Source organism: Thrips palmi, unplaced genomic scaffold (assembly GCF_012932325.1).
Source record: "Thrips palmi isolate BJ-2018 unplaced genomic scaffold, TpBJ-2018v1 HiC_scaffold_2, whole genome shotgun sequence".
In the NCBI taxonomy this organism is placed as follows: domain Eukaryota; kingdom Metazoa; phylum Arthropoda; class Insecta; order Thysanoptera; family Thripidae; genus Thrips; species Thrips palmi.
In genome coordinates, this window is record NW_023144629.1 from 1,407,995 (window position 1) to 1,430,736 (window position 22,742).

General features: G+C 62.8%; 1 protein-coding gene across 1 annotated transcript; it reads right to left on the minus strand.

The window, feature by feature from the left end:
- Positions 1-269: 269 nt before the first annotated feature.
- LOC117647332 (protein pangolin, isoforms A/H/I/S-like) lies at positions 270-21,507 on the minus strand. Its single transcript, XM_034389051.1, has 4 exons — positions 21,212-21,507; positions 10,437-10,509; positions 3,838-3,941; positions 270-434 (listed from the first exon to the last, which is right to left on the minus strand). Exons 1-4 carry the CDS (start codon positions 21,356-21,358, stop codon positions 270-272), a joined length of 489 nt encoding a protein of 162 aa, XP_034244942.1. The 5' UTR covers positions 21,359-21,507.
- Between the last annotated feature and the right edge of the window lie 1,235 nt (positions 21,508-22,742).

Consider the following 22,742-nt stretch of genomic DNA (forward strand, 5'->3'; position numbering starts at 1 on the left):
GCAGCAACAACATCGGCGATGCTCACCAAAATTACTAAACGCGCTGTCGAGGTGTTGAGCAGCCCGAGGCGCTGCCGAGCCGGCCGGTGCGAGGCAAGGCGAGTGGAGCGGCCTGGCTTGTTAGGGGGTACCCCGCCAGTCTGTCTGTCCGTCTGTCCGTTCGCCTGGGCGGACCAGCACGGTTGCGCACGTTCGTTCCGGTCGGCCCCACCAATCGACGCGTTCGTCCCCCGACACCCAATTGAAAACCTTGTCCGTCGTTTGGAAGATCATCCTTTTAATGCCATTTCCACGATTTGGGCTGGTCTAGTGACCAGATCACGCAAGATGACAGCCATTGTGCAGGTTTTGAACGTGTCAACTAATGAGTGCCTACTTCTCGGCGATGTCTGAAGCTCAAAATCTTCATCTTTTACACAGTGCGAGGACGTTTCCTAGACATTTCTAGGCATTCCCGTGAGACCCGAATTGGAACGCGAAGCCGACCCTCTAAAAATCATGGCTCTGGGACCGCGAGGCCGCGTGGGCTGATAATTGATCTTGATCGATGACGATGCCAATTAACAGTGACCAATGGATGACGGGGCCGTCACCATGACGCTTCGGACGGCCGTTCCCGGAACGACCATCTCCCAAAAACAAATAAGGGAAATGAATTAGCGAGCAGGCGAGAGACTTGGGGAATCGGAGGAGGAGGAGGAGGAGGAGGAGGAGGAGGAGGAGGAGGAGGAGGAGGAGGAGGAGGAGGAGGAGGAGGAGGAGGAGGTGGTGGAGGAGGAGGAGGAGGAGGAGGAGGAGGAGGAGGAGGGCGGCTATCGAAACCAACCTATCCATCATCCCAGAGCGTGTCGCTTATCCACACAGCCCATTCGACAGGTAGAAGCCCCCGACCGGGGAGAGGGGGCAAGGAGAGGTACCCGTCTGGGCAGGGATGGCCGCGCGCACACACTCGCCACACACACACATACACACACACACAATCAAAACGCGACGTGCTTGCCAAGAAACCCCTGGCGATGGTATTACGGTATGCGGTACGCGGCGTGCGGAGGCCTTTCGGACGGCAGCGACACTTCGGCCTCGGCCTCGGCTCCACCTTCGGGTCCACCTTCGGGCACCTTCGGGTACCTTCGGGTACCTTCGGGTGGCTGAAGCCGCGAGCGGAACGGCGATGGAGAACAAGAGGCGATAAAGCAGAAGAGGCACACCAGAGAGAGAGAGAGAGAAAAAGTAAAAAGAGTGACAGGGGAGGGCCCCGAGAGCGAGAGGTGGAGAGAGAGGGAAGAGAGAGAAAGAGAGAGATAAATGGAGCTTGATGTATGGAGTAGACTGCCCAAATAAGGCGTGCCGTGCCCCTCTCCGCGCCACTGCGAGAGGGCCCTCTCGTCCGAGGGGCTCGCCGGCCGGGTCGGTGTAATGCCTGGAAGGCTTAGAAGGCCCTCTGGAAGGACGGGCGGGCGGGCCGGCCGCGTTGTGGCCTGGTTATCGCACCTGATCGGACCATTCCCACAGGCAAGCGCGCCGCGCCCCGCCGCTCCACGCCCGCTCCGCCCCGCCCCGCCCCGCCCCGCCCCGCCCTGCTCATGACCCCAACACCTTCGCCGCCTTCGTCGGGCCGCGGCTTCCGTACCGCTCGGCACGCCGACGAGCCGAGACAACGGCGGCGGCGCGGAGGGCGTGTCCGAGGAGAGTCACTTCGTCGCTCTGTCTCCGTCGCACTCATAGGACTCTCCCGGACTCTCCTTGAGGGAGACAGAGCGACACGTCAACTCTCCCAAATCCCGCAGCAGCCGTCCAGGACAACAAGACCGTCGCGCGCGTCCCCCGGCGGCGGCGGCGTCGCATCCACGCGCGGGCACATTCGAATCGCCAATTCAATCCACACGACCGCGGTGGCGGCCGCCGACAAGCGGCTTTGCATGGCGTTTTCCCACGCCGCGACGACGCGCGCCGACACACAAGCAACAACAACAACAACAACAACAACAACAAGACGAGCGATGAAGCGGCCTTATCAAGGCGCCGCTGGCCCGTTAAATACTGGAATGCGACAAGGTTCTTCACACTTTTTCGTCGTCAGCAAACACAGCGCCGCACCGCCGCCGCCGCCGCGCCCTGCCTGAGTACACACACAACCTTTTGCCCATTTACTAAATAAGCAAGTGCCTGCCGAAGACCCCCCCCCCCTTCTCCTTTTTCCTCATACCCTCCTCTCTCCTCACTCACTGTACGACATGTGTTAGCTAGCACCACGCCTGTCTGCCTATAACCACACGCCTGTCCAACTCCCTGGACTCGTACGCTTAGTGCGTACACCGCACCGACCGGCCTCGACGCAGGCCCTCTTATAGAAGACGCGCTCCACACACACACACCACACACACACACACACACACACACACACACACAGCCCGTCCGGTCAAGATTCATTACGAAATCAGTCAATCAACACGCCGGCCGACTGACTGGCCGAGACATGGCGCGAAATGCAAGAGCAAAGTGCTCGCAGCTGCGCCGCGCCACGCCGCGCCACGCCGGTTCATCGTCCAGTGGCCGAGCTGCGATCAGAGTGTTATTAGTCATGGGGAGGATACCTCGCACCGCCGCCGCCCCCCGATGGAGTACAACAACAACAACAACAACAACACGCGCTGTCTCTCTCGCTCCCTCACACAGGAGTGATCATGCGTGGCCGCCGAGGCGGCGCGGGTCACGTGACACGATGACAACCACTTACATTGGGGCGACACTGACCAAAGCAGGAAAAGGTGGGAAATTCGAAATGGTGCAACGCGGCGGAGCCGACGACGACGACACAACGCCCCGCGGAAGAGCATCGCCCCGATCGCACGGCCCACTGCTAAAAACGCTCAAAGTGTCGTCTGCCCCGGGCCGCACCGCCTGGCAACGCCGCCACGCCTCGGGAGGGGCAGGCGGGCAGCCAGGCAGGCGGGCAGGCAGGCAGGCGGGCAGCCAGGCAGGCGGGCAGCCAGGCAGGCGGGCAGCCAGGCAGGCAGGGGCTCGTCCACAGTGTGGGCTCCACACGGCCCAGGCCCGAGCCGCCGTAGGCCGCCGGCCCCAGCGCGCGCCGTGGTGGGCCGTCTGGCAACCCCGCCGGGCAAACCTTGCAGGCCAAAAGGCACCAAAAGGCCAAAACCATACACCGCCTCGCTTCGCTTGGCTTCGCTTCGTTTCCATTTATGCCACCGTTTTCCCGTCTGCGTCTTCGTCGCTCGCTTTCCCAGTGTACTTTCGCCTCCGCGATCGCCCGCCGACCGAGGACGCACTTCGATTCATTGGCGACCACTACACCGCGACACCTGAAGCAGCTGTGTGGGTGTGTGGGTGTGTGTGTGTGTGTGTGTGTGTGTGTGTGTGTGTGTGTGTGTGTGTGTGTGTGTGTGCAGGGGAAGCCTTGACCCCCGGAGCCCCTGTAAGCCTCGCTCCCCGGTGCTTACTATCAGGAAGGTCACCGGTCGCACACTGGCCGCCAAGCAGGCGGACCCGCGCGCAGACTCATACACTCACACACAGACACCTGCACACCCGCTCCCCCCCCCCCTCCCTCTCTCTCTTTTCCCAGAACCAGGGAACGGGCAGAGCCACACCGACACGACGGCAAACCCCCTCGCCCCCCGAATGCTTGGGGCAGAAGTGTCACGCCCGGTTGTGTGAGAAAAAATGCGCATCGCGGAAACGACCGACCCTGCAAAGAAATAACTGCCAACACCCCGCGAAGAACGAGGTGAACCACCCCTTTTACAGTGGCGTGTGTACACTGATTGAGACTCACCATTCACCCCTTTTACAGTGGTGTGTACACTGGACGAGACTCACCATTGAGACAGGGATGGGTCCGGCGGCGCCGTTGTGGTAAGAGTACGGTGACACGAGGTAGCCCATGTTGAAACTCGACGTATGGGGAGTGGGCTCCAGCTTCCCTGTAAAAAGAAATCACACACAGCGGTCAACATACTGTGGAGAGGAAGAGGGAGAGAGAGAGAGAGAGAGAGAGAGAGAGAGAGAGAGAGAGAGAGAGAGAGAGAGAGAGAGAGAGAGAGAGAGAGGGAGAGAGAGACGCCCTCTGCCGCCCGACCGAGCGCATGATCCGTCGTCGATCCGTCGCCCTCCTCCGAGTGAGTCCTCCGAGAGCAACAGGCACATCCTCCCGCAATCGAGCAATCGAATCGAGCAATCGAAGCGAGCAATCGACAGCCCCACTTCCTGACAAACATCTCGGGGCCAATATTTGCCCCCGCCGCCCCGGCCCCAGGTAGTGGCACCACACTGTACACGGCCAATTGGTCGCGTTACGTAACGCCTTGTCTCGTCCCCGCCGTGCCCGCCGGCCGAGACTGCAAGGGTGTTGTGACGAGCCGGGCCCGCGCCACAAATTTGTCTGCCGGCCGGGCAGACTAATAGCAGCCGGGTCGCGGCCGATACGACGCGCCCATGTGTTTCCCGCGACCTCTGCGCCGTCCCGTCATTCCGTCCCTCTCGCACCCCCACGGGGCCGCACGGGGCGGCCCGCGAGTGCGAGAGAGAGAGACAGTGAAGGGCCGGCAGGTCGCCGCGGCACTCGGCGCGACAAATGGCGTAAATCAGACCGCGTCCCGAGTAAACCTCGTGTCAGCGCTCCGCGGCAACATTTGGGCAAATCCATCACGCGCGCGTGCGCCGCGGCCGCATTCCCGCAGGGCCGCCTTGGAGAGGGCCGTGCGTCAACTAGAACTAGACGGGCAAAACCGTCGCGTCGGCCGAACCCTCCAACACCCTCCACGTCGGCCGAACCCTCCAACACCCTCCACGTCGACCTCCAACTCCCTCCGCGTCGGCCGAACCCTCCAAAAACCCTCCGCGTCGGCCAAACCCTCCAAAACCCTCCGCGCTGGCCAAACCCTCCACGTCAGCCTCCACGTCGCGGTGCCCCGAGAAGGTGTACCGCCGGAAGCCAGCTAGCCGGCGGTGGCGGCCATGGCGGTGGCGGCGTGTGGGGACAGCGCGCGGGCCGTGTCCAAATATACGCAGCCGCCCCTCCGATCTGTTTGCCCCTTGGGTTATTTATTAATCGCCCGATGGCCAAACACACGCCTTCCGGTGCCGGTGGTTGGTACGGTCGGTACGTACGCACCGCCGCCGCCATTCCTCGACACACTAGTACAGCATTTCGGACGGATTTCAACATTTCAAAGCTTCTTTAATTTCTGAATTATTTTTGAATAATTTTTTTTGTGTTCTTTCAGGAATGCTGCTATGCTAAATGCGGCCCGCCGCGGCCCTCGGGGCCGAGCCACGCCGCATGCCGCGCACACGCCAGGTTATCTCAAACAGTAACGACCGCCATGCCATCGGGGACAAACAAGCCAGAGCCAAACAGAGATATTAATTTTAGAGCGAAATAATCTTAGCGTGTGTCGACACGGGGCGGGGAATGTCGCTCGGCGGAAGGGTGAGAGACACTTTCTTCCGCGGGGCGGCTCACAGTGGGCCGGAAGACCGGTGGAGGCGGCCAAGACTCTAGACGCGTTTTGAGCTCCAGAGTCGCTAAATGGGACTCGAACCGAACGTGCGACACCACCAATGGATTCCTCGTTTGGAGTGCAATCCATTGGTGGGGTCACACGTTCGGTTCGAGTCACATTTAGCGACTCTGGAGCTCAAAACGCGTCCGGGATTTTGGCCGCCTCCACCGGTCTTCTGGCCCACTGTGCGACAGAGACAGAGACGCGGCGAAGAGTCGCCGAACTCCGCCGAACGCCGCCTGTACCTGTCACAATACGCACCCCCTCCCCCCCCCCTCCCCGCCTCCAGACAGTGCCGCCGGGCGGCCAGGTTGGACAGGTATGCGGCCCGACGGCCACCTCGGGCCACCTACACTCCACGACAGCGATAAGCAAATACTGAGGCCGAATCGACGAATCAGCACCCCGAGAGGGAGACGTCAGTCACGTCAAGATCCCCGAGGCCCGGGACCCCGCGTCCAAAAAGTTACTCTGATGCGGCTATTTTTCCCCATGGAATGCTCCGGCCCCAGCGTTCAACGCGAGTGACATTCATTCATTGTAACTTCGCCCAGTCACAGCACACGACTGACACAGTATTTTTCTTTCTCCGACTGCAATTTCATTTTTAATTAGCGGCTTTTCGGTCTAGTACGACGAAGGCCGGTTTATTTCCCGCGCCTTTCCTTTCATTTTCTAAAAAAAAAGAAAAACAAAACAAAAACAAGAAAAGAGGCGGCAACGAGACGGGGCGCAGCAGCGACACCGTCGTCGGCCGCCCATTTCCTAACATTTCTGCAAGACGACCACATCCGGTCGGAAACGGCGCGAACAATGATATACCTCCGTGAAACGTAATGGCGAGCGAGCCACGTCGGGCCACGTCGGCCCGTCAGGGCGCGATCATAAAACAAAAATAATAATAATAACAAGAATAAAATACGCCGAGCGCCGCACGAACGACGGGCCCCCAGACACTGACTTTGACCCGGAGAGAAGAACAAGAAGAACAAGGAGGAGGAGGAGGAGGAGGAGGAGGAGGAGGAGGAGGAGGAGGAGGAGGAGGAGGAGGAGGAGGAGGAGGAGGAGGAGGAGGAGGAGGAGGAGGAGGAGGAGGAGGAGGAGGAGGAGGAGGAGGAGGAGGAGAAGAAGAAGAAGAAGAAGAAGAAGAAGAAGAAGAAGAAGAAGAAGAAGAAGAAGAAGAGTGGCTGGTCCTCAATTGTTTATGACCAGTGTTATAAATGACACTGCCGGGAGAGCAACAGAGACAACGGACAAAAGAAAGGGGAAACCTTCGGAGACCTTCGCCTTCCAACAAGCTATAAAGCATACCTGGTTTATCCACTGGCGTTTTATGGCGCGCCATCAAATGGGGATGCCTAAGTAATTATGCTACACCATCCATTGTGCGAAAAGGAGCTGGCTTAGGCGCGGGCCCCCCGGACACCATGCGTCACGTTCGATTGATTCCCCTCTGATTGATGCGTATCACGAAGCAGGGGGCGGTCCGTAAGCGAGCCAGCCCGGCCCAGCCTCACAACGAGGGGGAGTGCCCCGCTATGCCTGTTATTCGGGGCCAAGAATGAATCAGACGGTTCGGCCAACGAGGAACCGGTGAGGGACCCCAGAGTACAGTACTTGGAGTGCAGGTGCAGGCCGCAGGTCCGAGGCCCTTGGTGCGAGGGGCTCCCAGACCCGTTCCTTGCACAATTTGTCCATCGTTGGGAATCAGCTGGAATCCACTCCACGGCAGCGTCCTCAGGGACCCTCCCCGCCGGGGGCACCGGGGGCCCCTCCCACCCATTCCTGCCACTACCCGAGGCGAGGCGGGACGGAGTCAAGATTGGATGTTTCTTCCTTATTATTTATTTTTTAGTGATTTCTGGCAGGAGAAAATAAGAAAGAAAGTGGGAGAGAGAAAAAATAAAGGTAGGAGGAGGAGGAGGAGGCGAAGGTGCAGCACTTCACCCTTGCAGCGCCACGCACGGGCAGCCCGACAGGCAGCCGGCCGGACAGACGGACAGGCAGCCAGGCGGACGGCCGGGCGTTTATGAAGATGGCCCTGTCGCATTATACGCATTATTACGAGGATCCTCCTGGACGGCGTCCTGGAGTCCTGGACCGTCCTGGACCCAGCCCAAAACAAGCAGAGGCCGCGAGTGGCGGGCAGGGGCGGGCAGGGGCCGTCCGCGAGCGACTACCCCAACATTCCTGGGGGTTGGGGGTCGACGGGCACCTCGGGCAGCGGGTCACCGGGGCCGCCTCCGTTGCACGCCACCGGCCGCGCCGTCGACACCACCGAGCCGAGATTGATCCCGATACAGATATTACCTCCGGAACAAAACGCGGCGAGCGAAGCCAGGCGCGACCCTCGAGGCGGGGCGGGGCGGGGCGGGGCGGGGCGGGGCGCCAGTGCAGCGGTCGCCATTACCTCACACCCCGCCGGCTTATCTAAAGCCTTATCACATCATCCAACAGGTAAGTGCAGCGGCCGGCGCCGCGCCGCGCCGCGCCCGCCCCGCCCCGCCCCGCCCGCCGCGCCCCGCCCCGCCACCAAATCGCCCCGTCATGCAAATCGACACGCCTGCCCCCGGCCGGCCGGACCAGCAGCGCGCGCCGCGCCGCGTCAAAATTGCCCGCCGACATGACGTCGTCCGACCGAAGGAACCTTTCGTCGCTCCGTCTCTGTCGCACTCGCGGGGCGTCCCTCGGGCGTGCGAGAGAGACAGACAAGTCAAGGACAAGTCCTTGGAGGGGCGGCGGGGGCGGGCGAACCCTTCCGCCGCGACACCGCCTTGGCCGCCGCCTTGGCCGCCGCCGTCCCACACACATACATATGCAGTGTTTACGAGGCGGACCGTTTCTGGCGGGAGAGCCGCGACCAATCAGAGGCATTATCGCGCGTCTGGGCGCGAAACGCCGAGCGCGAAACGCCAAGCTCGGCGAAACGGCCGGGAGGGGAGGGGGGAGGCGCTCTTCGGCCTGACGGCTACCTTCGCCTTCGCCACCGCGGCGCTAACGGCAAGGGTCAACACGGCCGCCGACGACGCCGACGGCCCCTCGACGACGACAGCTCGTCACAGTGGGCCAGAAGACCGGTGGAGGCGGCCAAAACTCTAGACGCGTTTCGAGCTCCAGCGTCGCTAAATGGGACTCGAACCGAACGTGTGACCCCACCAATGGGTTCCTCGTTCCGAGAGCAATCCATTGGTGGGGTCACACGTTCGGTTCGAGTCCCATTTAGCGACTCTGGAGCTCAAAACGCGTCTAGAGTTTTGGCCCCCACTGTGCGCGTCGCCAGAGCGGGGTCCACCACGCCCCGAGCCCCAAGCAGTGCCGCCAGCGCGGCCCGCGCTCAAGAGCCGAGGCGGCCGCGGCGAGGCGAACCTTGTCCTGCGGCGTGGCGGCCTGCGGGTAAGACCGGCAGTCCGGCCGTGCGGGCCAGACGGCCAGCCGGGGGAAGGGGGGGGGGGGGGGGGGGGCCATCCCGACGCATACGGGCGCGGCGGCGCGGCGGCCAGAGCCAGGCGGCGAGGCTATAGCTGGTACCCGGTACCTCGGAGAGCTCGGAGACAAAGGCCGAGTGGGTGGAGCCCCCACTAGGGACCCCCTGGGCGGGGAGGGGGAGAGAGAGAGGGGGCGAGGGGCCCCGGGCCTGGCGGGCCCAGCATGCTAAGCGGCTGCGGCGTTGCCTCTCCTCTGGCTGGACCGCGCCGCGTCCGAGGGGGGCCGCGGGGGGCCGAGGCCGGCTCGCATACGGTAACACGACGTCACTGCACGAGCAGCTCATGGAGAGCAGCGCCAAGTGGGGGGGACGACGGGCACGTCGAGCACGCCGTCATCGTCCTGGACGGTCCTGGACGCGCGCCATTCCGCAGGCATTCCGGCGGTTCCAGGTTCCGGCGGACCGGGTTCACTCATGCCTCCTCGCCCCGGACCCCTTCCTTCTGCACACACAAACACCCACACGCACGCACGCGCACACACACGCACGAGCTTGTGGCGACACGTTCCCCGGCTAACAAGCATCACAGCAGCCACCTCGGGCGCAAGGGGGAGGGGAGGTGGAGGGGGAGCGCTGGGAGACAGAGAGACTCATCGAGGGCCCATTACCACACCTAATGAATCCAGTGGGCGTGTAATGACGCACGCGCACGCAGCGACAGCGACACCTGATCACCCCCGGCACACAGTGCAGCCACGACCCTTGTAGTGTATCGGAGCGCGCCACCAGTACAGCGAGGCCGCCGTCAGACCCTGGCAGTCAAGACCCTGGCCGTCAAGACCCTGGCCGTCAGACCCTGGCCGTCAAGGCCCTGGCCGTCAAGACCCTGGCCGTCAAGACCCTGACCGTCAGACGACACTGGCCGTCAGACCCTGGCCGTCAAGACCCTGGCCGTCAGACCCTGGCCGTCAGACCCTGGCCGTCAAGACCCTGGCCGTCAAGACCCTGGCCGTCAGACCCTGGCCGTCGTCGCCGTCATCCCAGCCGCGTTCTGATTGGTCGGGCCGCAACGCGCCGCCACGCCAAAGCACGTAAAGCCAGAAGCTCCTTGAGCAGGTTATCGGAATTCTCATTAGCGGAGTATAATGAGGCCTTAACGTGAGGCGGTCTCTTCCCCGCCCTCCTTCGACCCCCCCCCCCCCCCCCCAATCTCACCGCGAGCTCAAGCACCAACGGGTTAAACCTTCCAGGCCGGCCTGTACCTTGAACACATGTGTGCGTGTGTGTGTGTGTACACACACTCACACACACGAGTGTACACATCGGCCTGAACCGATACTTTTCATTACGGGCTTTGCACGCTTTGCACCGGGCAGCATGTCCACGGGGCACATTCAGCTCTGGCGGATTCTCCGTCGCGATTTATCATTTTTCACTTTTATCCTCTCCTTCTCTCTCTCTTTTCGGCCGTGTGCTTTGCATCTACTTACCATACACCGGACTGAGATCGGGTCGGGACGCATGTTTCCCGGACGAGTACGACTGGCCGCCGCCGGTCTTTTCCTGTAAAAAAAAAAAAGCAACAGCTAGACGTTAGTAACAACAATAACAACAGAGCAGACGGGAGCCGGTTCAAATACCAAACGGAATTTTCTTTTTATTTCCAATTTTTTCCTCTTTTTTCCCTCTTCAATTTTGAGACAGCAGGAGGGAACCAGGGCGCGTCGCTCGACAGCCAGTCAATTAGTCATCCCGTCAATTAGACAGGCAATGCTCTCTCTCTCTCTCTCTCTCGCACTCACGGGGCGACCCGGACGGGTGCGAGAGAGACAGAGAGCGTGCCGCCGCGTTGACGTGGACGGCGGCGAGGTGGGCACCACTGCAAGTGCAAGGGCCACTGCAAGTGCAGGGCCACTGCAAGTGCAGGGGCTGAAAGCGAGCGCCGCAAAGGGCGTGACCCCGGAAAGTGTCAGTGGCTAATAATGCTTCTGAACACGGCCGCCCCGCCACGGGCCGCCCCACCCCGCCCCGCCCCACCTCGCCCCGCCTCGCCCGCCCCGCCCCGCCCCGCCGCCACGCGAATCGACTCGCGGCGCCGACGCGCGGCCACTTGATTGCAAGGTCCTCATGTGCAGGTCCGCGAGCACAACACCACCGCCGCGAGGAACGAGTGGCGGTAGGGGGAAGTCCAGACCATAACGCATTTCGGTCACGAGAGGCCGGCCGGCCCGCGCGCCTGCACCGCCTTGCGCCGCCTTGCGCCGACGAACACCTCGCCGCCTCCGTCTCTCTCGCACCCGCAGCGCGGTGCACACGGTATGTATGTACATACGCCCCCCACGAGTGCGAGAGAGACGGAGCGAAGCGGTGCGAGGAAATCACACGGAAGAGGGACAAATGGGATTCCCTTTCGCCGTGGCGGTGCATGCGATGAGGGCGACACCGCGCGTCACAACACACACACACACACACACACACACACAGAGAGAGAGAGAGAGAGAGAGAGAGAGAGAGAGAGAGAGAGAGAGAGAGAGCCAGGGAGAAGACGACGACGCCCAATTCATTAGAGCATGAAAATTTATTGTTGTCTCCTTTGTGGACGGGGACGTGACAAAGCGCAGCAGGGCCCGCGGCGCAGCGGCACGGCGCCCCGACACACACACACACACACACACACACACACACACACACACACACACACACACACAGTGGCGCGACGCGTGTCCGGCCTACCTAAACGTGAGGCGTCCCGCGTCGCGAAACGCAAACCTCCTCGCGAAACCAGTGTGTCACCAATAGGAGGGACCGACGGCGAAATGTGGGACGTTGGACGGGGCGGGACGCCTGGCGCAAGAGAGGCAAGGTGCACGAAGGGTTCGGTGCGAGAGGCAAGGTGCACGAAGGGTTCGGTGCGAGAGGCAAGGTGCACGAAGGGTTCGGGGCGAGAGGCAAGGTGCACGAAGGGTTCGGGGCGAGAGGCAAGGTGCACGAAGGGTTCGGGGCGAGAGGCAAGGTGCACGAAGGGTTCGGGGCGAGAGGCAAGGTGCACGAAGGGTTCGGGGCGAGAGGCAAGGTGCACGAAGGGTTCGGGGCGAGAGGCAAGGTGCACGAAGGGTTCGGGGCGAGAGGCAAGGTGCACGAAGGGTTCGGGCGAGAGGCAAGGTGCACGAAGGGTTCGGTGCGAGAGGCAAGGTGCACGAAGGGTTCGGGGCGAGAGGCAAGGTGCACGAAGGGTTCGGGGCGAGAGGCAAGGTGCACGAAGGGTTCGGGGCGAGAGGCAAGGTGCACGAAGGGTTCGGGGCGAGAGGCAAGGTGCACGAAGGGTTCGGGCGAGAGGCAAGGTGCACAAAGGGGTTCGGGGCGAGAGGCAAGGTGCACAAAGGGGTTTCGGGGCGAGAGGAAAGGTGCACGAAGGGTTCGGGGCGAGAGGCAAGGTGCACGAAGGGTTCGGGGCGAGAGGCAAGGTGCACGAAGGGTTCGGGGCGAGAGGCAAGGTGCACGAAGGGTTCGGGGCGAGAGGCAAGGTGCACGAAGGGTTCGGGCGAGAGGCAAGGTGCACGAAGGGTTCGGGCGAGAGGCAAGGTGCACGAAGGGTTCGGGGCGAGAGGCAAGGTGCACGAAGGGTTCGGTGCGAGAGGCAAGGTGCACGAAGGGTTCGGGGCGAGAGGCAAGGTGCACGAAGGGTTCGGGGCGAGAGGCAAGGTGCACGAAGGGTTCGGGCGAGAGGCAAGGTGCACGAAGGGTTCGGTGCGAGAGGCAAGGTGCACGAAGGGTTCGGGGCGAGAGGCAAGGTGCACGAAGGGTTCGGGCGAGAGGCAAGGTGCACGAAGGGTTCGGGGCGAGAGGCAAGGTGCACGAAGGGTTCGGTGCGAGAGGCAAGGTGCACGAAGGGTTCGGGGCGAGAGGCAAGGTGCACGAAGGGTTCGGGGCGAGGTGGCGAGGCACGGTGAGAGGGTAATGATGAGGTCCAATGAGGGACGCGTCCGGACGCAGCGTGAACACCGCCCCCCCCCCCCCCCGGCAGCGCCATGCTCGCTTTGCGGCGACTCCAGGCCGTGCAGGCGGTGCAGGCCCGCCGCTGCAAGCAGTTGTTGAGTGGTCTCTACTCATTAATTAATTACAACTCGTTTCGCGGCGGGGCGGGGTGGGTTGGGGCGGGGCGGGGCGGGGCGGGGCGCGCGAGGTACATGGAGGGGGTCTTGTCTTCTCGGCCCGGCCGGCCGATTTGACGAGCGGTGCCGGCGGTGCCGGCCGTGCCCCTGGAGACCGTGTCTGTGCCGCAGGTGGCGACGGGGGCAACGGACACGTAATTTGATTAGGAGCTGACCTACACAACGAGTCGGCACCCTTGCGCGCGGCGGTCGCGGCTCACCGCCGCCTCGTTCGGCACCACCACACGCGACCGAAAAGTCACTCCGCTTCCACCACTTGTCGGGGAAGTCCGTCGACAAATTTAACGCCGCGCTTCGAGGCCCTCAGCACCAGCACCTTCAAGGGCCGAGCGGACAGCGAACCATCCGACGAGGGAACAGCTTCCCACATTCATTGTACAAAATTTGACCACATTCCGCATTCAGGTGGCTAAAACGCCTGGAAGTAGGCAACATGTGCTGCAAAAACGCCAGGAATCTTGCACATTCTTGCACATTCACACAATCACTGTACACAAAATTTTACAGTGGGTCACCCCCCCCCCCCGGAACCATCGGTCGCGGTGTCGTGGCGACTCGGAGACCACAAGCACCACAAGCACATGCACGCAAACCCTGAGCGCACATAAAGTGCTGGACCGGTCGCAGGTTGACAAGGACAAAAAACGCGCGTCGCAGGTGAACCTCAGGTGAACGTAAAAGCAAGAGGGGGAAGGGGGGGGTCAGAGATTCCAGTCGAAAAGGCCCGCAGGTCGCAGCGGGCAGTCCGGGGGCATACCACGCCATAGGCGGTGCTATAGCGCTCTATCCTACTACACCCGCACCAGCCCCCCCAACCCGCATGAGGTGGTGGGCTCGCTTTGGAGGGCGCGGGCGGTGGAGGGCAGGGCGGGGGGAAGGGTCTGACTGCCGCCGCTACCTGCTAGCTGGAGCGTGCTACTGCTGCACGCTCACCATGCTCAGCGGCGGCAGGCTTGCGAGGGTGTGAGGCGGGGCAGGGTGACGTGATGGTGGGGACGCGTTGGATTGGCTCGCCTATATAGCACCCCGCAAGGCCTGCGCGCCGCATGGTGGCGGCAGGCTGGCAACCAGGTTGGCTACCCCGCCGAGGAGGGGGGGGGGAGGGGGGCTACCCCTGCCCTTCCTGCCCCGGCTCGGCTCCACCGGCTCGCATCCCGCCTCGGCCCGCTCGACTCGTCTTGGTCCTGTTTGCCTTGGCTTGCCTTGGAGCCCCTGCCCCCTGCCCGCCGCCCCTCCGGTCCGTCCGCCCGCCCGTCCGTCCACCTGCCCGAGCTAGCGGCCACCGCCTCCTCCCACAGCCGAGCCGAGCCGAGCGCGCCGAGCGCAGCCGAGCCGGCCGGAGAGCCGAGCCGGCCGAGCCAGACTCCCTTTTCTCCGAAAATAAAAATAAGTAAAAAGCCTCCATTCCATTCTCGTTGGCTCGACGGCAGGCTGCTTGCAGGCTGCTTGCAGGCGGGACTGCCTCCGGAAGCACGAGGCGATGTTTGTTTCTCTCTCTCTTTCTCTCTCCCGCGCCGAGGTTCATCACACCGCGCGCACCGCCGCACAGTGGGCCAGAGGACCGGTGGAGGCGGCCAAAACTCTAGACGCGTTTTGAGCTCCAGAGTCGCTTAACAGGGCTCGAACCGAACGTGTGACCCCACCAATGGATAGCTCTCCGAACGAGGAATCCATTGGTGGGGTCACACGTTCGGTTCGAGTCCTATTTAGCGACTCTGGAGGCTGGGGGCTCTGGGGCATAATGTAAGAAATTTTTACAACTGCCGAAATCCGGACGACCGGGGGGGTCAATGGGGCCCAGCGGCCGCGATCAGGTGTCTCCCCGAGATGCGTGTCGTCACCACGAAAGGATTCTGATTCTTTATAAACTTCTAGTCATTTTTTTTGGAAAACTGCTTACACACTCCGTCATTTCCCACAAAACCTGTGTTATGCCACATTTCCTTACCCTAACTTCGCCAAATTTGGCCTCGAGACAACTGCCCATTTTTTCGGTAACAACTGCCAAATTGAGATTAAGAACTGCCCAAACAAGCCACAACTGCCCGTTACATTATGCCCAGACTGGAGCTCAAAACGTGTCAAAAGTTTTGGCCGCCTCCACTGGTCTTCTGGCCCACTGTGCGGCGCGCCGAAAGCGTCGTGTTCGGCCACCTTCGGGCGGCGGCGAGCGTGTTCGGGTGGCGTCGGGCGAGAGGGCGAGAGGGTGGGGCCGACGCACGCTGACGTGACGAGTACCAATACTACCCATCCATCTCGCGCCACTATTAGTCACGGCTAGCGGCGCCCGAATCTCATCCGGACAGGGGAGGAGGCCGGGGCGGTCTACACCGATTACAGGGTCGTCAGCTGCTGCCGACGACGACGCCGCGTCGCCGCGATCGAGTTGCCGCTCGGACAACTCCGGGAGCGCGCCTGGGCGGAACCGAACCACGCACCGGCCCACAGTGGGCCAGAAGAGCGGTGGAGGCGGCCAAAACTCTAGACGCGTTTTGAGCTCCAGAGTCGCTAAATGGGTCTCGAATCGAACGTGTGACCCCACCAATGGATTGCTCTCCGAATGAGGAATCCATTGATGGGGTCACACGCTCGGTTCAAGCCCTGTTTAGCGGCTTTGCAGCTCAAAACGAGTCTAGAGTTTTGGCCGCCTCCACCGGTCTTCTGGCGCACAGTGCGGCCGGCCTACTCACCCAAAAACCGAAAAACGTGATAAATTGACGCATTCATCATTTGTACGGTTTCTCGCAAATAGTGTATCCCCGACTCACGAAAAAATTCCTCCCCCAAAGGCCCAAAAAGGAGGAAGACCCATGAACATTTCCAGACGGGAAACCGCTCAGGTGTTGCACACGCCCTGCCACGCCCACCAAGCAGGCGAGTCTGTCTCTCTCGCACTCGCGGCGCGTCCCGTGCGGGTGCGAGAGAGACAGAGAGACGAGGCGCGCCCTTCGGAATCAGCCCCCGTACGCCGAATCGGCCCCGGCGATACCCGATACCGGAGCCAGTGGTGGAGCCACAGTGTGGAGCCAGCCTCCAGCAGCGGGGGGCTAGGGCCACCAGCAGACTCTGTCTGTCTCTCTCGCACCCACACGGGACGGCACGCGAGTGCGAGAGAGACAGAGAGAAGCCGACTCTCGGAATCCAGGCCCACCAGGGCCGGCCGCCTGACTGACTGACACCTCGTTAGGCAAATCGCCGGCGACAGATCACCGCCGTTTCCACAAAACCCGGCCCGCCAAAAACCGCCAAGAGTCGTTTCCGAATCTGACCGCCGCCGTCGTGGCGCTAGTGCGGGGCTAGCGGCGACACGTCGGGGGAGGCGTGGCGAGCCGCACCGCCGAACCGCACCGGGACACAGTGGGCCAGAAGACCGGTGGAGGCGGCCAAAACTCTATGTAGACGCGTTTTGAGCTCCAGAGTCGCTAAACAGGACTCGAATCGAGCGTGTGACCCCACCAATGGATTCCTCATTCGGAGAGCAATCCATTGGTGGGGTCACACGTTCGGTTCGAGTCCTGTTTAGCGACTCTGGAGCTCAAAACGCGTCTAGAGTTTTGGCCGCCTCCACCGGTCTTCTGGCCCACTGTGCGTGAGGGTGGCTGACCTCGCCTCGCTGCGACCGACGGCCAAGGAACGGGCCTGCAGCCTGCACTGCCTGCAGGTGACTAGGTGGCGCCTCCAGCACGCCTCCCATTCCGAGAGTCTCGCTCTGTCTCCGTCGCACTCACGGGGCGTCCCGCGTGGGCGCGAGAGAGACGGAGCGAGACTCTCGGATAAAGAAGAAGGCATCGGTCACGTCGCAGTGGACGGACCACCGACCCGCCCCCGCATAGGCACCCTCCCTGATGCATTTTGTAACCAGCTAAAAATAACAAAACTAAATTTCAAAATTTTAAATTTTTATCATTTTTGCATTCTATCTCTGGCCGTTTACGAGATTTACCCGTCTGCAAGCCCCGGCCTTGCCTCGAGGGGATGTGGGTGACACAGACACACAACTTCAAGTTTTCTCACGTGCGGCCCCCACCCCAGCCCCACCCCCGATCCGCCCCGCGTGCTGCGTGCAAGTTCTCAGTTCTCGCGAATCGCCCCCCGGGCCGCACAGGGCCGCACAGTGCCCGCACTCGGCCAACAATTAGCCCAGACACCGGCCGGTGCCAGTGGGGAGACAGTCTGACCGGAAACCTCGCCAGTGTCCACCAAGCGGGCCAGGCCATGTCGGCGCACAAGGAACACGAAAATCCACAAACAATTGGCGGCCCGGCTCGGCCCGGCCTGGCCGTCAAGGCGCAGGGGGGCAGAGGCAGGTACGACGGCCGTCTCTCTCGCACCCACGCCGCGGCCGGCGGCGAGAGAGAGACGAGAGCGCTTCGGCGAACGCGACAACGCGACGCGCCAGCCGACTGATTCCGAGGGCCGCCTTCGTCGCTCTGTCTCTCTCGCACTCGTGGGGCGTCCCACATAGGTGCGAGAGAGACAGAGCGACGAAGCAGTGTTCGGAATCCAGCCTAGGCCAGGACAGGCAGTGGACACGGCGCGGGACTAGAGACAGGTAAGCCGAAAACACGGAAAGAACTTGTCACAGCGGGAGTAGTACGGTGCCGGGGGGGGGGGGGGGGAGTGGGACAACGAACGCTGCTGCCTCGCTGCCCGCCCTCAGCATCTGTCTGCAGTGTCTGCGGAGCACTGTGGAGCCATCGACGGCATGGCCGGGTGACGGCGTGACAGCGGGGAGGGACTTTCGGGAAAAACCTACATGACCCCTCCAACACAGTGTGTCGCGCCGGCCTGTGCACACCTAGCGGGACACGCCCTCCCCTGACCGAATACCGGCACCGGCGTGGCCACACACACAAACACACGGCACGCAACTTACGCGCGCACACACAGGCGCCGCCTGGTCCGTCAACAGTGTAGTGGCGATAGCGGGCCGTCGTGCGGCCGCCGCGAAGCCGCCGATCCGACAGATCCATACAAACGGTCATCTTGTCGGCGGCGGCGAAGCGCGCCAACACCTCGCCGACGACATCGAAACGGCCACCCCCGGCACCACGAGAACGACGACCGGCGCCGGGGGCAGTTCCAGGCGCCGCGCAGGGTAACCACGGCCGCGGTTCCTCTACAGTTAGTACTCCGGAACGACGCCTGGAACTACGACGGCCCTTGTGAGTCACCGCCAAAACTTGCCGAGGGCCTGGCGGCGGCTGGCGGCGCGGTCGGGCGGCAGTGTGCCGTGCCGGCAGTGTGCCGGCGTCCTCGGCCGGGGCCGGCCACCCACAAACACATGGCGAACAACTGGTCGCCTTCCCGCCCTGCTTGCCCTGGCCCTGTGAATAACGTTTGGCTCGGGGACCGTCCGTGAGTGCCCAGCCCACGGAGGGCCACGGTTGGGCAGGAAGTGGCGTCGCACAGTGGGCCAGAAGACCGCCGGAGGCGGCCAAAACTCCAGACGCGTTTTGAGCTCCAGAGTCGCTAAATGGGACTCGAACCGAGCATGTAACCCCACCAATGGATTGCTCTCCGAACAAGGAATCCATTGGTGGGGTCACACGTTCTGTTCGAGTCCTACTTAGCGACTCGCTCGAACCACGTCTAGAGTTTTGGCCGCCTCCATCGGTCTTCTGGCCCACTGTGCGTCGTCGGGGTGCCTACGATCGCTGGGGGTGAAATCACCACCAACCAGCAGGCCGAGCGGAGCTTTCTTTCGCTCCGCCTCTCTCGCACTCGCGGGGCGTGCCGGCGGGGTGCGAGGGAGACGGACGGAGCGACGAGCAGCACGCGTCCGCCGACGAGGTGGCGTGTCCAATTTTCGGCCACGCTCGTCGGCCGCGCGGACAGCGTGGACACTGTGGAGGATCCGTCATTGTCGGCGCGACGACTTTGACAACCGTCGCCCGATTGCCGCCTCCAAATATTTACCCGTCGGCGCGCACCGAGAGCACCGCGACGAGCACGCACCGGCGAATCGGTAATCGAAAAGGCGAGGCGGTCCCCGCGGGCAAAAAAAAAGTGCGACGAGGAATCCCGGAGCCGACGACGGAGCGAGGAAGCGAGGTAGGATGTTGTAAACGAGGCCCCGCTGTCGGCAGTGTATCTACTTAGAAGAAGAAGAAAAGCTGAGGGGGAGGAGGGGGGCCGGGCTGCACTTGCTGGCTCATCCTGCACCGCAGCCGTGCACCGCCTGCTTCCAAACACAATGGCTCCTGTAATATTTCACCGGTCCAGTGTGGTGGTGGTGCAGGAGGGGAGTGAGCACCGGTGCAGCGCACAGCGTAAAGCGCACGCACCCTCGCAGGCATTCCACAAATAGTGCCGTCTATTCGCAGGTCAGGCGGTGTACAGTGGGCCAGAAGACCGGTGGCGGCGGCCAAAACTCTAGACGCGTTTCGAGCTCCAGAGTCCCTAAATGAGACTAGAACTGGGCGTGTGACCCCACCAATGAATTGCTCTCCGAACGAGGAATCCATTGGTGGGCTCACACGTTCGGTTCGAGTCCCATTTAGCGACTCTGGAGCTCAAAACGCGTCCAGGGGTTTGGCCGCCTCCACCGGTCTTCTGGCCCACTGTGCGGTGGCAGGCAGGCAGCCCAATCGTGGACCAGCTGATGCGGAGGTAATGCCAGTGCGTTCGGCTGGACGGCGAGGACGATTTCATTCCGCGCAGCTCAAGCACGGCGACGCCACTCGATAAAATCGGCCGCCGTTCGCCCGGCTTCTTGAGGCCGCTTGAGGGCGCGGTCGTCGTCCTCCTCTCGCCTTCGTCGGCCCGCTCCGAGATTAATAATTAGCCAGTGTCGTTACGACGCGAACGCGCCAAAAACGCGCGGCCCGTCGTAACGAGCGCAACGACGCCGGTTATGACCATCGCCTGCATCGGCAGCGCGAACAATGGCAGCGGGCAGTTTACCGGCAATCAACACCGGAAAAAAAGGAAAGAGAGAGAGAGAGAGAGAGAGAGAGAGAGAGAGAGAGAGAGAGAGAGAGAGAGAGAGAGAGAGAGAGAGAGACGGCGACGCCCTAGCGCTTACAAGCACGCTGCAGGCAGGGTGTGGCCAGCCTGCCACCGCCTTGCGCGACCAGCCGTGCGTCTCGCTCGCACCCTCACGAAGAGCCCGAAGAGCGCGCGAGTGCGAGAGAGACAGGTCGACTTTTCTCAATCGCTCGGAAAATAGACAGCGTGCTGCACTCGTGGAGCGTCTCGTAAGGACTGCGAGACAGCGCGTTCTTCGGCGCGTGTTACAGGTTCGAGTCGTCTCGTTTCGCCTCGTTCCGAAGAGGGACGCCGGGAAGGGAGGCTGCTGCGGCGGACCACGCGGTTCCCGCCGGAGGGAACGACCAGCGGACGGAGGGGGAACGACCAGCCGACGGCGGGGGAACGACCAGCCGACGGAGGGGGAACGACCAGCCGACGGAGGGGGAACGACCAGCCGACGGCGGGGGAACGACCAGCCGACGGAGGGGGAACGACCAGCCGACGGCGGGGGAACGACCAGCCGACGGCGGGGGAACGACCAGCCGACGGAGTGGGAACGACCAGCCGACGGCGGGGGAACGACCAGCCGGCGCAGTGGCACTTCGGGGAGGGACTGGGGAATGACCAGATGCGGCTGGGGATCGGACGCCGAATGCACCTGGAAACGGGGCGCCTGCACTGGCCTGCACGCCCACGCGCTGCCAACGTCCAGGAGCCCAGAGGGGCCTTACAGGTTGGCAGCCAAGGGCGGGGCGCGGGGGATTGCCCCTGCTCATGCAGTCTGCTTGGGTTTACAAATTGGAATCGGCCAACGAGGGAGCCGCGGCGCTTCGGCCTGGCCGCCGACACGTGCGTCAGAAGACGGCCTGAAATCGAACAGGCCGACGGGCAGGCCGGGCAGCCGGCAGCCTCTGGCGGGGCGTAAGCACACTACAAGGGCGCCGCGCTGCCGCAGATGACGTTGATAAGTATCCAAACTGGGTTGACGTCTTGCGTATCCACGTAAGTATCCAAGGGACTTCTTTCTTGCAGCACTAACACACTTTTCGGCACTAAGAACTATGGCACAGCACTGCCGGCAAAGCGCCGGCTCTCGTCGCACTACAGACACACATAATTACCTCGGATTCCGTGAGGTCTATTAAGCTACTCTTCTCCTCCGTCAAGTTCTCCGATCTTTTCTCGTCCTCGCCTTCATCTTTGAACACTTTAACTTCATCGGTGCTTCCCAAGTCGTCACCACCGCCACCGCTGCTCACATGTGGCATTTTGTTCACATGAAGAACCGGCGCCGCCCTCTACCACGGCGCGCGCACACACACACTCTCACCCACCCACCCACACACACGCGGCACTCGATATCACAGGGGCGGGCGAGCGGCGCGGTGCCCTGGCGGTGCCCTGGCGGTGCCGCGGTCAACACGATCGCGGCAGGCGGTGCAGGCGGAGCAGGCGGCGGCAGGGAACGCGGCGCGCGGCCATCCTCACACGAACAACACTGCACTGACACTGGCGGGCTGCCTCCGCCGCGCCGCCGAGACGAGCCGAACCGAGCCGTGCCGAGCGCAGCCGAGGCGGCGCGGAGCGAGCCGAGCCGGGGCCGTCGTTGTCCCGGGCTTACCAGGAGCCCTCACGACCACGCCAGCCTTCGGGGCCTTCGGCAGCCCTCGGAGCCGAAGCCGGCGGAGCAGCGGAGCCGGTGCGGAGGTGCCGCGCAGGTCCGAGCCGAGCCGAGTCGAGCCGAGTCGCGCCGGGCGGAGCCGAGCCGAGCCGAGCCGCTACATGGGCGCTGTCCACAGAGCTTCGGCACTCGCTTCGGGTCGGCTCGGCAGTCGTCGGGCCGCGCGGTGCGCAGCGCCGACCAATCAGAACGCCGCTTTGATGATGTTGATGGGAGCAGTGGCATGCGCCCCATGCGCCTCTCGCGCGCTCGCTCGCTCCCGCCCCCAAGCGCGGCGGGCGTCTCTCTCCCTCTCTCTCTTTCTCTCTCGCGCCGCGCCGGCCGGCTGGTGGTGGTGGCGGCCCGACTCCCTCAACAAGGACCAAAGAGCCGACGCGAACCGAAGCCGCCGACCGCGCCGCCGCCGCGCCGCCGCGCCGCACCGAACCCCCTTGGCCTCACGCCCGACCCGACGGGCCCGACGGACCCGGGCCGCACCGAGCCGTGTCGACAGCGCCACCTGCGTACGGCAACACGGCGCCTCCAGAAATTTCAATTTGCCCGCCGCCTCTGCCGGAATCGCCCGGCTAACCAGCTTCGGCTGGTGCCGCTGCGGCCGTCAAAGGCACCCTTCCTGGGGTGTGGCCAAGTCCCTGCGTGCTGCGTCCGGGACTGCCTGCGTCTGTCTCTCTCGCTCCCGTACGAGGCGTGCTATAAGTGAGAAAGAGAGAGAGAGAGAGAGAGAGAGAGAGAGAGAGAGAGAGATCGCTCGGAAACAGTCTTAAGGACAGCACAACACAAACCGGAAACAGACAGTAAAAGTCGTCAATTAGTTATTTAAGTTCCTTTTCGAGGTGGGATGTTTTGAAAAATAAGCCAAGCTTGCACCGTTGAAAATTCTGCAATTAACTATCGATTCGTGCGGAAAGTATTGAGACGGGGCGGATCGAACGGCCGCACGGATCGGTCGTTGTGCGTGCCGTTCCGGTCCA